The following is a 17043-nucleotide window of genomic DNA, read 5'->3' on the forward strand; positions in this document are numbered from 1 at the left end:
TAACTACCTCAATCTAGTAGTTAGATAGTTATCATGATTTAGTGGTTACATAATGATTTCAATAACTACCTCAATCTAGTAGTTATAGGGTGGTGTCATTAGGTCCTATAAATAGGACCGTAGTTTATGTAGCAAGATATAGAGATAGAAACAGATAGATAGAGAGAGTCTGTGTGCATTTGGTATCTTGCTCCTCCATTTCCAACATTTGTGGTATCGGAGCCTAGTTTCGATCTGAACTGGGCATTATGGCTTTTAACGGCAATTCCATGTCTCAACCCCTTATCCCCATCTTCTCGGGCAAAAGCTATGAATTTTGGGGTATCAAGATGAAGACTCTATTCAAATCTCAAGATCTTTGGGACTTAATAGAGAATGAATATGCTGATCCAGATGATGAAATCAGGCTGAGGGAGAATAGAAAGAAGGACTCAAAGGTATTGTTCTTCATTCAACAAGCTGTACATGAGATGATCTTCTCAAGAATTGCAGCAGCAACAACCTCAAAGCAAGCTTGGTTGATACTTCAAAATGAATTTCAAGACTCATCAAGGGTGATTACGGTAAAACTTCAAACCCTCCGTCGTGAGTTTGAAATTTTGTTCATGAAAAGCGATGAATCGGTGCAAGATTTTCTTTCTCGAGTGACTGAAATTGTTAGTCAAATGAAATCTTATGGTGAACATCTTCCTGATCATATAATTGTTGCAAAAATTTTGAGAAGTTTAACTCCGAAATTTGATCTTGTTATTGCCGCAATTGAGGAATCAAAAGATTTATCTATATATTCACTTGATGAACTAATGTGTTCCTTGCAAGCACATGAAGTAAGGTTGAACAGGTCACTTGAAAAAAGTGAAGAAAAAGCATTTCAGGCTAAGAGGGAGTCTTCTACTTCAAAAGAAGACAAAAAATCAGCATGAAGAGGACGTGGCAGAGGAGGATTTCGTGGTAGAGGAAATGGAAGAGGAAGAGGACACTTTAGTGGGTATGAAGAACAAGGGCAATCAAATTATGATCAAAAAAATTATAAGAGTGGAATTCAATGTCACTATTGTAAAAAGTTTGGTCACATGAAGGCAGATTGCTGGAAAAGAGAAAAGCAAGCAAACTATGTGGAGAAAAATGAAGAAAATAGTAAGTTGTTTATGACTCATTCACAAATTCATAATATCTCAAATGATATTTGATTTTTGGATAGTGGATGTTCTAATCATATGTCAGGCATAAAATCAATATTTAGATATATTGATGAGACTCACAAGTTGAATGTTAGACTTGGAGATAACAAGCAAATCAAGTGGAAGGGAAATGAACAATTGAGGTGAAGACAAATTAATGGAAGGTAAAATACCTTGATAATGTTTTCTTTGTTCCTACTTTATCACATAATTTGTTGAGTGTTCGATAATTAGTAGATGATGGATATTCAGTAATATTTGATGATGGTTCATGCACTATTAGAGATACGAAATCTGGTTTGATTATAGTAAATGTTTGCATGACACAAAACAAGATGTTTCTACTTGATGTGTCAAATATTGAAAGACATGTGCTTATCACAACTCAAAAGAATGAGTCTAGTTTATGACATTTAAGATATGAACACCTTAACATTAAAGGTTTAATGTTGTTAAGTAAAAAAGGAATGGTTTTCGGATTGCCTAAGATTAATACACTTGATGTATGTGATGGATGTATTTATGGCAAACAAAGTAAAAAATCATTTCCTATTGAAAAAGCATGGAGAGCGTCTAATTCTCTTGAATTAATTCATGCTGATTTATATGGACCTATGAATACAAAATCATTTGGTGGAAGTCAATATTTTTTATTGTTTATGGATGATTATAGTCGCATGAGTTGGGTATATTTTTTGAAATTGAAATCTGAAACATTTGATAATTTTTGAAAATTCAAGGCACTTGTAGAAAGACAAAGTGGTAGATATATAAAGACACTTCGGACAGATAGAGATGGTGAATTTTTATCTAATGAGTTTAGTTCTTTTTGTGAAGAAAATGGTATTCACAGAGAATTGACAGCACCATATACACCGGAGCAAAATGGTGTAGCTGAGCGTAAGAATCGGACTGTCGTTGAAATGGCAAGAAGTTTGCTTAAAGGAAAACATCTTCCAAATCAGTTTTGGGCAGAAGCAGTTGCAACATCAGTTTATTTGTTGAATATTTCACCAACAAAGGCTATTATGAATCGAACTCCTTTTGAGGCTTGGTATGGTATGAAACCAAGTGTTAGACATCTAAGAATTTTCTGTTATATTGCTTATGCTTTGGTGAATTCACAAAATCATCACAAGCTTGATGAAAAATCTGAAAAATGCATCTTAATTGGTTATTCCTTAGAATCGAAAGCATATCGCTTATATAACCCTATTAGTGGTAAAATTATTATTAACAGAAATGTTATGTTTGATGAAAGGACAAGTTGGAATTGGGAGACCAATAAAGGTGAAATACAAATACAGATTCAAGTAAAACTAGACACTCCGTAGAATCAAGTGACAGATCCTGCTCCAACAAGTTCATCGTCAACCTCGCCCAATAACAGTTCAAATTCAGATTCCTCAGATGAAACCCCTCCAAGAAATTTCAGATCACTAACAGAAATTTATAACTCAACATTTGCTTTGTTTATTTCAGATCCAATAACCTTTGAGGAATGGAGAAAAGCAATGAAAGAGGAAATCAAGTCAATCGAGAAGAATGAAACTTGGGAGCTAATGGATCTACCGAAAGAAATGAAAGCGATTGGGTTAAAATGGGCATTCAAAACAAAATTTAAATGCAAATTATTTGGTTTCACTGATAGTGATTGTGTAGGAGTTTTAGATGATCGAAAGAGTACTTCAGGCAAGTGGAGCCATAACAATGAAGTATTGTGGAACGGATGAACAAGTTGCGGATACCCTCACCAAATCATTTCTTATTTTATGTCACAAATCGGTGTATGCAACTATGAATCAAGGGGGAGTGTTGAGATTTGATTCATAGTTATCTATCTAGATAGTTATCATTATTTAATGATGACCGTAGTTCATGTAGCAAGATATAGAGATAGAAACAGATAGATAGAAAGATTCTGTGTGAATTTGGTATCTTGTAAGTGTTCTTATTAATCCTTCTGTTTTTTAAATACTACATCAATTTTCTTGAGTCGAAAGGATTCTTTTTATTCGTATCATAGTATTCTGTTTTTTCCTTGCTCCTCCATCTCCAACAGATCGTAGACGAGCTATCCACGACAACGAACGACAACGAAGGATGCTGTGAAGATGATTCGCTCCTTTCTTCTCTCACTAGCTTCTGTAGCAGAATGCACAAGATAGGCTGGTTTCAGCTCATGGTTATCTTCCTGGGAGTCTTTGTACTTTCTTGACATGAGGCCTCTCGTCCCATTCATTGCCCAAAGATGAAGGATCACCACCTTACCCTGTTTTTGGCTGCGTGTTCTTGCTCCTTGATTGATTTCTTTTCTCTGAGCTGTTTCTGCATGGTTGATCCACTTGACCATGTCTCCCGGAGACAAGAGACGACCTTTGAACACCCTCTTCCTCCATCCCTTTCTACGTAGTGGTCTTGACTGATGAGCTCGACTTTCCAAACCTGCTCTTGTCCATCTGCATTCTTCTTCCTTTCAATCTTTTGATGGATGGCCTGGTTATGTCAAAGAAGTTGAGGTGGCTCATTTTGAGGCTATCAATCTCGAGGTTGTCACCTTCTTCTTCTGATATCTTTCCAGAAACATAGTAGAATTTGGTAGAATTAGGAGTCGTTGTTCGACTGACTGGTCAATGGAAATGATGAGATTTGATGTGTGTTTGAATTAGGTAGAAGTATAAACAGCAAGTTTTGGTCAAACATGAAGGTGGATAGCACAGGTTGACCAAAATGATATGATACCAGAATGTCAAAGTCTATATCCTCAAACTTCAATTGATTTCATGGTCTGGTAATTTACCAAAGATCTTACTGTTCCATTGATCTTATCCCAACAGCTCAGTCAAAGGGAGTATCATATATAATTCACCTAAATATAATCTCTTTGTTAATCATTATTTCATTTTCTTATACCAAAAAAAAAAAAGAATCATTCTTTTTACAAAGAAGAAACATAAAAAAATGGATTGTGAGATTTGGCCAAACAAATCTTTTGGTGAAATTCCAACACCCAACCCACCAAAGCGCAAGAGAGAATTGATCCTCTTTCTAGGAAAGAGACCTAAAAGCCCTCCACTCATGGGGTGGATATCCATAGTATTCAAAAGTTAAAGGCAAAAGGAGGAGGTCAAAAAGGTCAATAAGGTGGAGTCTGATCTCTAAAACCCACATGTCCACTACAAGGAGAACAAGTCCCTCCTCATCCAGCACAGAAACGCATCACCTCCTTTGAATCTTTTCCTCATTGTTCTTTGCTTTGCTTCCAAGGAAACCCCATGCATGCTTGCATGCATGCAAGCCTATCCCCCCTCTCTTCACTGCTTCCCACAGAAGCAAAAAGGCATCGCTAATCCATCAGTAATAATCCACCCTCTTCTCTGTTGGCTTAGCAACTAAGTCTCCAATGAAACGCAGCAAAGCGTGTTGTCGCCATGTGCGCAATGACTTCTCTATCCTTTACGTGCATAACTCTATATTACTTGATGTGTGTGCGTTGAGGAGTGGCATGTCCGTTATTTGCTGACACGTCGTAGGCTTTTCTGTCATAAGACGAGTCTTCTTGCGAACCACGACGAACCGGTATAAATACGATGCAGCAGCGCCGCCAACATCTTGCCCCCCTCCCTTCCGATCCCGTTTGCTCGAGCGATTCCTTCCGCGTTCCGTCCATGGCCAAATCAAACGCCCATCTGTTGATCCCAAGAACCGCAGATGGAACCTCACCGGCCATCGCCGGCTTCGGAACCACCAAGAACTTCGCGGAGCCCCCGCCGCCGGTGCCACCGTCGACCACCTCGGTCCAAGAATCCAAGAACCTCAAGAAGAGTGGCGGCCCGACGAGGTTCCTCCTCTTCCGGGGCGGCTCGTGGATCGACTTCCCTCCCGAGGTGTTGGATGTCTTGAGGGACGGCCTTGACGCCGGCAGGATGGCTCTCGAAGTCCCCGTCGGCGGAGCCTCCTATCTCTTCGACTTCCTTCGGATGACTCGGGTCGATCTAAAGGACGGCGTCTCGAGTTCCATCGGGTGGATCGACGCGGACGGGCGATGCTTCTTTCCCCGAGTGCTTCTCGATGGTCAGAGGAACAGTTCTTCCTTGGACAAGGGGAGAGAAGGTTCGTCGGAATTGCACCAAGAGCATTCTGATGAGACTCCTGAGACGTCGACAACCACGAGTTTAGATCAACCGAGGGAGTGGCCGGGAGCGGAAACGTTGAGTGACGGGGATCGACACTACAAGGTGGTGGAGAAGCTGTTTCTTGATGGAATGAGGAGGTTTGACCCCAACGTGACCATCACCTCCGTCCGTAAGTGTTTGCATTCGAGTTTCCGCGGCAACTCCCGATTGGAGGCCTTCCAGACGCTGATTCAGACGACGAAGGCAGCTCGGGGCCACGAAAATGTCAGGTTCGGTTGGTACGGGACGACGGCGAGTGATTTGGCCGTGGTAATCGGTCACGGCTTCGGACGGACCAACAATAGCCTCTTGGGTTCCCATGCCCACGGCGTCGGTATCCACCTCTCACCGCCGCATTCTCCGCACTCGAGGTAATTAACCCATCACAGTCCTCCGATCTTGATCACGTTGGTCGAGCGCGATAACCCATCACGTTCCAAACTTCCTCCAGCTCTACGTTGTCGGAGGTTGACAGCAACGGCGACCGGCACATCCTACTGTGCCGTGCCATCATGGGGAAGTCGGAGAAGGTCGAGGCAGGGTCACTCCAGTACCACCCCAGCAGCGACGAGTTCGACAGCGGCGTAGACGATCTTACCACCCCAAAGTGGTACATCGTGTGGAGCACTCACATGAACACCCACATACTTCCCGAGTATATCGTTAGCTTCAGGTCCTCCTGCCACCAATCTCAAGGTATTCTCGCACACCATCACTGTTCTGCCGGTTGTCTCTACGGTGAATGGTATGCTCATGTGGTGCAATAGCAGGTCACGGGAGAAGGATGAGCTCAAGGAGAAGGCCTTCGATCTCCAGCACGTCATTCTCTAAGCTGTTTGCAGAGATAGCGAAGCTTCTCCCCTCCTCCATGTCGGCAGTTTTGGGGATCAAATATAACCAGTTCAGGGTAAAGTCTAACACAGGCCTTTGTCTTTCTCAGCTTCCGGGCAACATCTTTTAGTTATATCTTCTCTCTTGCAATTCCTTTCAGGAAGGCAAGATTAGCAAGGAAAGCTTCATCAGATATCTGAGATCCACTGTGGGAGACAAGCTACTGATTTCCACAATCAGGAAAATGTGTTCTTGAAGCAGCTCACAATACTGGGAGTAACATTTGCAGCAATATTAGTTGCAGATTAAAGTAGAAGAAGCTTGGAACGATAGCGAAGCATTGTTTCCTTCCTGGTTATAAACTGTTTCAAGCATCATTATGATGCCGATGTGTGGTTCCTTCTTGTTAATGAAAGCAGTGTGATGCAATGAAATGAGACGATGTTCTGTTTAAATGAGAGCAGAATCATCATCAGTTCCATCTTCCAACGTTGCCAGGACAATCCATCGATCCTAACAAAACGATGACAAAACAGCAAGGGAAAGGAAGAGGTTAATTCCCTGGACACAGTTCATGGCCATCGCCTGCTTTTTTGGTAGCTCGCGTCAAAGATGGAAGAACAAAGCGAGGAAGCTTTCTCTGAGAAGAGCCTTTTGGAATCGAATGCCTATTTCCTTTCACAAAGAAAGCAGAACAGGATTCCAAGAACCGGAGGACCACTGGCTCTGCACAACTCATGCTTCCACAGGAACAGATGTACGTCGTTCCTGCCGCTAATTGATTGGAAAAGCTGTCAACTCATCTCGCCACCGACTTAGGAAGTCATCAAAGGGAAGGCTTGCATATAGATTTTGGAGCCGGGAGGCATGGCACCACTTTCCCAACCCTATCATCTTAACCAACAACGTATGGAGTCATCACTGGCTTAGCCAAGAGTTCCTACGAAACATATTATCGCGAGCATCCTATGATAACGTTGTCCTTAAGAACATTAGTTATCATCATCAATGATCTTCTGACAAGGTAAGAGACACCCTAACTCATCACTAACCTCACATCACCTATCGTTCAAGTATAAAGCCTAAGCCTCCAGGTCAAATCGGGGTAAGCATGCTTCATCTAAATTCTTCTGGCCTCTATTAAATCTCATCCACCTACTCTACTGATTTAAGCACTGAAAGAGTCAGAACGATATTGAGCACTTTTAAAAAGCCAAGACATATCTTAGGACGACCCTGAGCTTCCGTCAAAAGCCTATAACATATCTTGAAATCCACCTGTTAGCTCAGTTGCTTGCTCTGATTGTCTCTCCTACCAGCACGATCCCTAGGATGGATCTATGCTTTCGAGACTAAACCAAACCATGTTGACTTTTTGATCAACGACACTCAAGGTAACAACACTAATAAAAATATATTGATCATGTTCGAGCAATATATAAATTTAGAATATCATAAATAAAAAATAAAAGTTTTTAATTTTATTTTTGCGAAATGTAAATAATATAGAAACAATTACGAATTATTTATAGCACGCCATATGGACCTGGAAAGCACTCGAGGGGTGATTCAGATAGCCTGCTTGCCGAATCCGGGGTGATGTCATTCCTGATGGACTCCCGGGTGACTCGACCATGGTTCCATGATGCTCACGCCACATTATATCACAGGATGACGTCGTAATATAATGAAGTTATACGGGAAAGGAAACGTGAGAGACTGGAAGCCCTCGATCCCCAATTCGACGATTCCCCTCCCTGATTCCAACCCAATCTCCTTTCCGGCCTCGGCCTCGGCCTCCGCCTCCGCCGCCTCGGATCCCTAGATAGGGCCCTGCCGTCGGGGATACGCCGGAGCCCCCCCTGGCCTTTGATGAGAAGGACGCCCTGCCGCCTCAAGCCATGCCGGAGACCGCTGCCGTGAACGCAGAGAAGGAGCTCGCCCTCTCGCCGACGAGCTCCCGGTCGGTGACGGAGACCGTGAACGGGTCGCACAAGTTCGTGATTCAGGGGTACTCCCTCGCCAAGGGGATGGGCGTGGGCAAGCACATCGCCAGCGACACCTTCACCGTCGGGGGGTTCCAGTGGGCCATCTACTTCTACCCCGACGGGAAGAACCCCGAGGACAACTCCGCTTACGTGTCCGTGTTCATCGCCCTCGCCAGCGAGGGCACCGACGTGAGGGCCCTCTTCGAGCTCACCCTCTTGGACCAGAGCGGCAAGGGGAAGCACAAGGTCCATAGCCACTTCGACAGGTCGCTCGAAAGCGGGCCGTACACCCTCAAGTACCGTGGCAGCATGTGGTAATTGCCGCACCGCCTTCTTGCCTTCCTTTCTTTTGCTCCCAAAATTTCTTGACATATCAATATTTCTAAAAGGAGGTCTCTATATTTTCTTGGTTCTTGTTGTTTGTGCAACAATAGGTTGTGAGGTGTGTTAGACCCTGAATTGTTATACATGGGCTAAATTTTGCTGGCAAATGTCTTTTCACCTCATGGTTATCTTCCTATTTATTATGATTTGGTATGATAGTGAGCCACAATCTTGTTGTGGCGAACTTGTAGGTAAGTCTATGATGATCTTGTTGGCTAAGAGTTGCTCAATTAGTGCCTCTAGATGTTATGGTATTCTGATACTTGGCACATCTTCATTGATTAGAGCTGCTGTATTGTCAAGTGTCTTGGAAGAAGGGGGTCAGAATTATTCATGTGAAATGGGCTTTCTTTTGCATAGAACATGCTATTGACAATATTTGATTTAGTCTCTTCCTTCTCTGATAGTTGTAGCTTTAGTAGACAACTATGATTGCATTGTTATGACAACCTAAGCCTCCATATCAGTATGTAAGGCTTTATGGCTTTATTTAGAAGAAATATCCCAACAATGAGAAGCACATGGCGCATATATGCACATAAAATGCTGTTTCACTGAGATTTTGGTTATTCAAATACCATCCCATGGGAACAATGATGCTTTATACAGGTGTTGTGATTCGTTCAGCATTTTTCAAATTTCTGCACTAGAATGATATCAATATTTACTGTTTGAGGCATTTTGCAAGGAATGTTATAGCTGCATACATCTATGGTTTTGTCTTAAATATCTGTTTTTGATGTAGTTATTTGTTTTAACATCTTCAGGGGTTACAAGCGCTTTTTCAGGCGAGCTGCTCTTGAAACATCGGATTATCTTAAGGATGATTGCTTGAAAATTAATTGCACCGTTGGTGTTGTGGTGTCTGTAATGGATTCACCTAGACTTCACTCCATACAAGTTCCAGATTCTGATATCGGAATGCATTTTGGTGCACTTCTGGATAATCAGGAAGGTTCTGATGTTATTGTTCATGTATCTGGGGAAAAATTTCATGCTCATAAATTGGTATTAGCTGCAAGATCCCCAGTATTTAGAGCTCAGTTTTTTGATGATTCCGATGGTCAGAAGAGTGATATTGTTGTTGCAGATATGGAACCCAGGGTTTTTGAGGTAAGAATTACTATCTGGCATTTGTTTGGCTGCAGTTGATGCCTGATACTCGACCCCACTATGCTCTGATGTGCAGGCGATGCTGCATTTTATCTACAGAGACACTTTTATAGAGGATGACGTTCTGACCACTTCAAGTTCTCCTGAATCTTTTGCATCTGACACATTGGCTGCAAAGTTGTTGGCTGCATCAGACAAGTATGGCTTGGAGAGGCTTCGACTTTTATGTGAGGCACATCTGTGCAAGGATATATCTGTGGACTCGGTTGCCAGCATTCTTTCATTGGCTGATTGTTATCATGCCACAGAACTAAAAGCTGCTTGTCTTAAATTCTCTGCAGAAAATCTTGGAGGTACTTAACTTTTACTGAACTTGTGCATCATTTTCATTTGTAGAGCATAAGACTAAATACATCTTTTGAGTACATGTATCATTTCATTATTATGTCCAAGGAAGCCCTTATTGAAATTTATTATGCATATGCTTAATATTTCTCTGCAGTTTCATTTTGGGTATAATTCTTATTTGAATTCATTTTGGCTAGAACCTTGTCCATGCAAGGCCAATCATAAGAAATGAAGGGATTTGTAGTCTATGAATTTTGACTTAGAAATGACATAGCAATATCACATGCTAATCAACTTGTTAGGACTTTGATCCACATATTTTCCATTTTTCCCTTTAGAACCTACCAAAAATCTCACATACCTGTATGGAGCCTAGATGTTGTTTTCTATTTAGAAATTGGAAAAGCTTTTTCTATTTCGTGTCTTTTTTGCTTCACTATTCAAGTATGAGTTCCTGTGCAATATTTGAATATAGATTAATAGCAAGGTGTGTAATATCGTACTGTACTAGTGTTTCGAGGTTGGCTCGGTGCGGTACGGTACCAGCATACCGAGCGGTACATCAGGGCTTATCGAGCGATTTCCTTTTACTACAGCACTGTAGCACTGCTACAGTGTATTACTGTATCACTGTAGCACGACTCGTCCGGTAGCGGACGGTCCGCGTACCGGTATGCTGTCGGACCGGTACATACCGCCCGTACCGGGCGATACCATTCGAAATTGCATACCATAGATTTAATAGTACCTCTTCCAATTCTGTTAATGTTTCATATGCAGACTATGTTAAAATAGGGCAAATGGTTATTTCTGTCAGTGATTGAAAAAGGCGCTCGGGCGCTCGCCGAGGCGCTCGGGCGAGGCCCGAGCGCCTCGCTAATTTCCCAGGCGGCGCGCTTCAAATAGGCGCCGCCTGGCCGCTCGCCCAAGTCCAGGCGCTGGGCGCTTCGGGCGAGCGCCTGGGTAAACCAAGGCGACCGAACCAGGATTTTAGGTCTGGTTCGGTTGTTAGTTGGTTCAATCGAACCAACTAAACCGATATAACCCTTACCCAACCCTAACCCGCTGCCGCTGCCGCTCCCGATCCCGATCTCGCTGCTCGCCGCTGTCGCTGCTCGCAAACGCTGCCTCTGTTGCCGCTCGCGCCTCCCGCTGCTCATCGCTCCTGCTCCCGCTGTCGTTGCTCGCCGCTGTCACTGGTCGCGCCTCCTGTTGCTCGCCGCTCCCGCTCCCTTTCCTGCTGTCGTCGCTCGCCGCTGCTTCCTCGTTTCTCCGTCAGCATGCTTATACTGTTAATATTAAGTTTATTTAAATTTTGAAATGATTAATTTTCAATACTATTAATAGATTAATAATATATTATTTTGATTTTAATGTTGTTAATGTGACATTGTGATTTTGTATCTTAGATTTTCTTAATTTAATAGCATATTTTTATTTAAATTTTTAAATAATTATATTTATTAATTATATTATATACTTTTATATTTTAGCGTCTCGCTTCGCTCGGGCGAGCGCCTAGCGCCTTGGGCGTTTTTGGACCTTGGCGCCTTTTGGCGCCTAGCGCTTTTTAAATCACCGATTTATGTCAATGTTTTTCTCATACACCTTACTTTGTTTTGCTTTGGGCCAACGGTTTCCAGTTTATGACTCTTGAGTTGCCTAGGATTCTAAAGCTTTTCCTATGGGAATATGGAATTCTTCATATGTTAAAGATCAAAATTAGAGACTTATAAAGGGTTCTATTACTTTATGATTATTGGTTGAGCAGTTTTGAGACTTGACATTATCAAAATTCCTGTCAAATTAACTGTCTGTTGAAGTTTAGGAAAGCAAACACAGTAATTCTTGCATCAATAAATGATGTTCTTTTAGCTGTTAACTAAATTATAATCTCATAAACAGTTTGTCATGAGAAGCACCACATTGAATTAGTTCCTTTTCCACAAAAGTATCTACTTTGTAAACTTTATTTGTTCAATATAACTACCATTTGAGGCTTATAAACACGACTACTAGTCAAATTGGTCCACAATTCTTGGGTGGCCCTGTGCAGAAGCCTCCTGCCAATGGGGAGCGGCAATCTACATGGACTTTTGGACGGCTAGCATTTGTGCCATAATGAGATTGCTCTATTGTGGCCTTGGTAATTTAGGTTCAAAACACAGAAAGAATATTTCTAGTTGCAAAGGCAAGCCTACTTACATCGACTCTCAAACCCTGCATTGATGGGAGGTTGATGCATTGGGTTGTTTTTTAGTTTCCAATTCTTCTATTTATCTCTACAAGTATGACCTCATACTTAGACTTTCACATTATCAGCTAAGATGAACCTTGATTATACCAGCATCTAAACAGGTTTATCCATGTTCTACTTCCGTTCATGAGTCAAAATTCACCATATCAAAATCGATCAACTCGAACAATGATATTATGTGACTTAAATGTTTGAGAACCAAGCACAAAGGCTGTATTATTAATTAATTTGCATGTGGTTTTAGGAATGGTTGTTAAATGTATCTCTGCAGGTGGCTTTAGGAATGGTTGTTAAAAGTTGGCACTTATTACACTTGTATTTTTTCATACTTGTAGCTTGCTTTATGAGTTTTATAATGTAATATTAGAAATTTCCAGAGTAAGACAGAATGATTATTGCATATACTTCATCTTATATTAAAATGGTTATGAGAACTTTAGGCTCATTAGCTATTAAAATTGTTACATGCAATGAAAACAGTCCATACACATTGGAATTCGTGGAGGAAAAAAATTGCTCAAATCTCTTGGTTATTGGTGCATATCCCTGTATCATCATGTTCCAGACATGAATCAACATGCAAAGAACTTTTAGGTTCATTAGCTGTGAAAGTTGTTACATCCAATGAGATAACTCGTACACATTGAAATTTATGAAAAGAATCCTAGTCAAACATCTTGGTTGTTGGTCTATCCCTGCATCAACGTGTTTCGGATGCAAACTACATGCCTTAGATTCAGCCTGTCTCGGCTGATACAAGATGGAATCATTTGATTTTGGTCAATTCTGGTTACCTGCCAACAGCTCTTTGCGAATCAAATGGGAAGGAAAATAAAAGGTGCAGAGTAAGGAGAGTAAGAAGAATAAGAGAGGAGATGGAAAGACAAAAAAGAAAAAAAAGACAAGAGAAGTGGTATCTGTAAAGTGCATTGTTAACTATCCTACTGCAAAAATAAGAATAGGCATGGCTGGATGTTAATCTAAGATTCAGTAGGACGTATACAGTATGTCAAGTGACCAACAATGTAGTGTGAACAGAGGATAAATTCATGGACAGTTGTGGCTCCTTAGGATCTGTGTTCCTGCTTCAGCATCATGGTTTACAATAACAAAAAAAAAAAAGGCAGCTATTAAATATCACATATAGCAATTTTGACAAGTTGCAATTGCATCTATTGAAATGTCAGAAAAATCAGCAAATGATCTTCTATTGCTATGTTGTTCTCTCGTCATTCCTCTGTTCAACTTTTAACTATCCTAGTCTGGATAAGTGTTTGGACACCACAAGCAGCCTTTTATTTAAGTTGTTAGCTAATCAGTCTTTAGTCAGTCATTCTTGGTGCCGGGAATTTTGAGAATAGATTGATGCTTCTTATGCTTTCGTTTGGATTACTACTACTATTGTTGCTGTTTGTTCTAGATTACAACCTTGTAAATATTCCTAGGCAGCAAGTCCTCTTAGAAAATAAAAAAATCAGTCATTTTTATGGACTGAGAATCCAGTGATTGCATTTGGATGTTTTTTTCTGTTTTTGCTGTATTCATGTTTGGAATGGAATTCTCTGGATGTGCAGCTGTCATGCGCTCAAGTGGATTCTGGCACCTCAAAGAAAATTGCCCGTCACTGCAGTCAGAACTCCTGAAGATAATTGCCGGCGCTGGAGATGAATCCAGCGACGGTGGGAAAGACCGGAGTGTTTGGGCCCAGCTCTCAGACGGTGGAGATTCCAGTGGCCGAAGGGTAAGGCCTCGGCTATGAGATCACTAAGATCAAAACGGCTAATGGTTACAAGATGTAGATGTAGTATTGTGTCCGTGTGGGTGTGTGTCAAGTAGAAATGTGAAAATTGATCGCTTTTGTGTCCGGTATGTATAATGGCAGTACGATGGCACAACAAAGTTGCAAGGCTTCTATTAGTCGGAGTTGTGGATGTGCGTCACCGTTAGGGATCCCCAGTTATGATTTTCCAATATGGTGAATGAAAGAAACTTCTTCGCCTGTTTTCGCTAACTTCGTCTGAACTGATTAGTTTCTGATGTTGGTTCCCTATAAAATGTGAAATTTGAAACTGGAAGACCATTAACGATTAATGGGTGCCTTTTCAGATGAAACTGCTTGACAAACTGGGATATATGGTTGTTTTATGGATAAAGTTGGATGTCATATTTTTATTTTTATTACTCTTATCAAACCGAGCTATATGATTTTATTTTTATTACTGTTATCAATATTTTTTTAATTAAAATATATTAATTTATTGCATAAAATGATAATTTTTTTTATACATAGTGTTTTTGACATATGTATATAAATATATCAGACATTTGTATATATTTATATCATCTAATAAAAAGAAAATAGAAATATCATATATTTAATATATATATATATAATGTTTATATATATAAGATGAAAAATTTTATATTAAAATAATTTAAAATACTTATATACATACGTAGAAAACATAGCAAATTCATATATTTTCATACCTTATATCATAATATATACGTGTACTCTCACATCGCATTATAACGAACAAACTGTAAATGTGGCATTTGTTGGAATGCTCATGTATATCTGTGTCTTTCGGTTTTATTCACGCTTTGCACAGCATATAGAGGGCTGACAGTAGGCTTAGTAGCCCCATTTTGGTTGGTTTTGGTGGTCGATTTAGACTTTAGGAGGTTTCAGAGAGGCTGAGTTTTGTAGATGGACAAGCAAGAATATCACGCGACATAGACAAGACCATATAAGTTCATGACATTTGGTATCAGAGTGGGACAAGCACACGTAGAAACACTTTAACATATACATGTGGGGGACTTGGCGGGGCTGCATCAAAGGCAACCAATGCGCATAACTCTTTGGGGGAAACGAGTATTGAGATGTACGGAAAGGAGTCACTCAAAGGAGTGAGCCCCCGAGATTGGCGTTCAGAGGAATGATCAACCCTTCGCACAAAAGGCACCACGAGAACAAATAAGTTAGGAAGAATGCGTAGCATACAAACGTTGAGATGGTTGAGTTTGAGCTACAGCTCGACATTGGCAACTAAACTTAACAGTAGTTAAGGCAAGGGGCTCTTGCTAAAGGATGATACTATGCAAAGTAGGATACATATCAAAGATGATGAGAGTGGACTCATCTTGATGGAGCAAACTCATCCTACATAGTACAAAAGTTGAAAGGAGGCACATACATCTTATCTCGGAAAAGTATTTGATGGAAGAACTAAGGCGACTCAACTTGTGAAGGTGAATTTGGAGTCAGAAGGCCTTGGCATGAGGCAAGAGGATATAGAGGCAAATACTCTTAAAGAACATGCCACGGTGCTACCATTCAAGTTGTTATGAAGAAAGCGTGCACAGCGGAGATTGTGCTAATGGGGGTAGAGGTCTAAGATCCAAACAATGATACACCAATTTCAGCTAAGTTAGTAGACTTCGAGAGCTACTAAGTAATGGATTGTTCTAGAGCTGTGCTTCGTTTGTGTGTGACCTAAGAACGGGTGGACGAAGATCGATTGACAAAGGAGCAAACACAATCAGAGGTAGCTGAGGCCCTACGATGTGTTGGCAGTGGCCACGCATTGAGAGATCGCAGTCTAAGTTCATCTCACAATAATCAGTATACAATGGAGATGTCACCAAGAGGCGACATGGTATAACGAACATGGTGGAATAATTTGAGATTATGTGAAACACACAAGATAAGTCCTATGAGGGACTAGGTCATACGTGGGTATAATCAGGAGCTACTGAGAGCTCCAATTCGATGAACAATATGACAACAGGAAGGGCCATAGATTTAAGGAGTGAATGCAAAGGCGGGTCTTTCATGCATGCATCGAAGTTTGTATCAGATGAAAGCCTTGGTCATCAGTATATGGGGGTTGTGTACCACTAATGAAAATTTCGAGTGCAAGTGCTAGTGAGTCCTATGAGGAGATTTATCATACAAAGGTATGATCGGAATGATTGGAGAGTTGAACTGCTCCAGAGCTTATACTCGCTTAAGGGGGCTCGACAAGTCAGATGATTGCTAGTCATAGGTGCTTTATAAGCTAATCACGTGAGTGATGACATGTGTGACATGCTACATAGTCTTTTTGCTTCTTATTATTATTGATTTTTTTTACTTTATATTTTATGTTGCATATATTGTGATATTCATGGATCTATGCAATGAGAATCAGATCATGATGAGATTACGATAATGAGACCGATTCACCTTTAAACACAAACCCTAAAAATCATAATCATAAGTTACTAGAAAGGAACATTAAGATAACCAGACATATTGTGTGTTGTATATTCGTTTCCATATGATAGAGGAAGCTGGTCTTATAGTTGCTCGTGTGGGGACACTAGGGATATAGTGCTGGTGCTCATTGAAAATTGAGGTCATTGATTGATCCGCTCACGGAATATTGGATAGTTGATGATACCTCATTGTTAGATAGCAATTTTGTAATTCTAATTGTGTATCTGATCTTAGACTTAAGATATCAAAGATGTTAAGTGTGAGTACTTCACTATTTGATACCAGAGTTATAGGTTTAGAATATCTAGATCTAACGTAATCGATTATCGAAAATGACAACCAACCTTATATAGATAATTGAGTGTCGATAAAGGATTCACTATGCCTCTAGAATTAAAACATAAAGTCATTTAAGATTCAACCATCATTTTTACTTATTATATATATACTTATTATTAAAACTTACCCTCGTATTCAAGTCTAACATTTAATATACTATACT

General features: G+C 40.7%; 2 protein-coding genes across 2 annotated transcripts; both read left to right on the forward strand.

The window, feature by feature from the left end:
- Positions 1–4638: 4638 nt before the first annotated feature.
- On the forward strand, positions 4639–6642 carry LOC103984300 (probable inactive poly [ADP-ribose] polymerase SRO3). Its single transcript, XM_009401785.3, has 4 exons — positions 4639–5727; positions 5808–6052; positions 6127–6263; positions 6348–6642. The coding sequence occupies exons 1-4, from the start codon at positions 4772–4774 to the stop codon at positions 6441–6443; spliced, it is 1434 nt and encodes a 477-aa protein (XP_009400060.3). The 5' UTR covers positions 4639–4771; the 3' UTR covers positions 6444–6642.
- A 1239-nt stretch (positions 6643–7881) lies between these two features.
- BTB (BTB/POZ and MATH domain-containing protein 4) lies at positions 7882–14288 on the forward strand. Its single transcript, XM_009401786.3, has 4 exons — positions 7882–8489; positions 9327–9672; positions 9749–10025; positions 13852–14288. The coding sequence occupies exons 1-4, from the start codon at positions 8089–8091 to the stop codon at positions 14034–14036; spliced, it is 1209 nt and encodes a 402-aa protein (XP_009400061.2). The 5' UTR covers positions 7882–8088; the 3' UTR covers positions 14037–14288.
- The last annotated feature ends 2755 nt before the right edge of the window (positions 14289–17043 follow it).

This window comes from Musa acuminata, chromosome BXJ1-5, assembly GCF_036884655.1.
Source record: "Musa acuminata AAA Group cultivar baxijiao chromosome BXJ1-5, Cavendish_Baxijiao_AAA, whole genome shotgun sequence".
NCBI classification, from domain to species: domain Eukaryota; kingdom Viridiplantae; phylum Streptophyta; class Magnoliopsida; order Zingiberales; family Musaceae; genus Musa; species Musa acuminata.

What these genes read in the sequence shown, in the direction of transcription:
- LOC103984300 (XM_009401785.3), top strand. Translation starts at nt 4,772, where the DNA reads ATGCAGCAGCGCCGCCAACATCTTGCCCCCCTCCCTTCCGATCCCGTT. An exon ending in CCGCATTCTCCGCACTCGAG is followed by an intron (nt 5,728 to 5,807) that starts GTAATTAACCCA and finishes AACTTCCTCCAG; the next exon opens with CTCTACGTTGTCGGAGGTTG. An exon ending in CTCCTGCCACCAATCTCAAG is followed by an intron (nt 6,053 to 6,126) that starts GTATTCTCGCAC and finishes GTGCAATAGCAG; the next exon opens with GTCACGGGAGAAGGATGAGC.
- BTB (XM_009401786.3), top strand. Translation starts at nt 8,089, where the DNA reads ATGCCGGAGACCGCTGCCGTGAACGCAGAGAAGGAGCTCGCCCTCTCG. An exon ending in AAGTACCGTGGCAGCATGTG is followed by an intron (nt 8,490 to 9,326) that starts GTAATTGCCGCA and finishes TAACATCTTCAG; the next exon opens with GGGTTACAAGCGCTTTTTCA. An exon ending in CTCTGCAGAAAATCTTGGAG is followed by an intron (nt 10,026 to 13,851) that starts GTACTTAACTTT and finishes CTGGATGTGCAG; the next exon opens with CTGTCATGCGCTCAAGTGGA.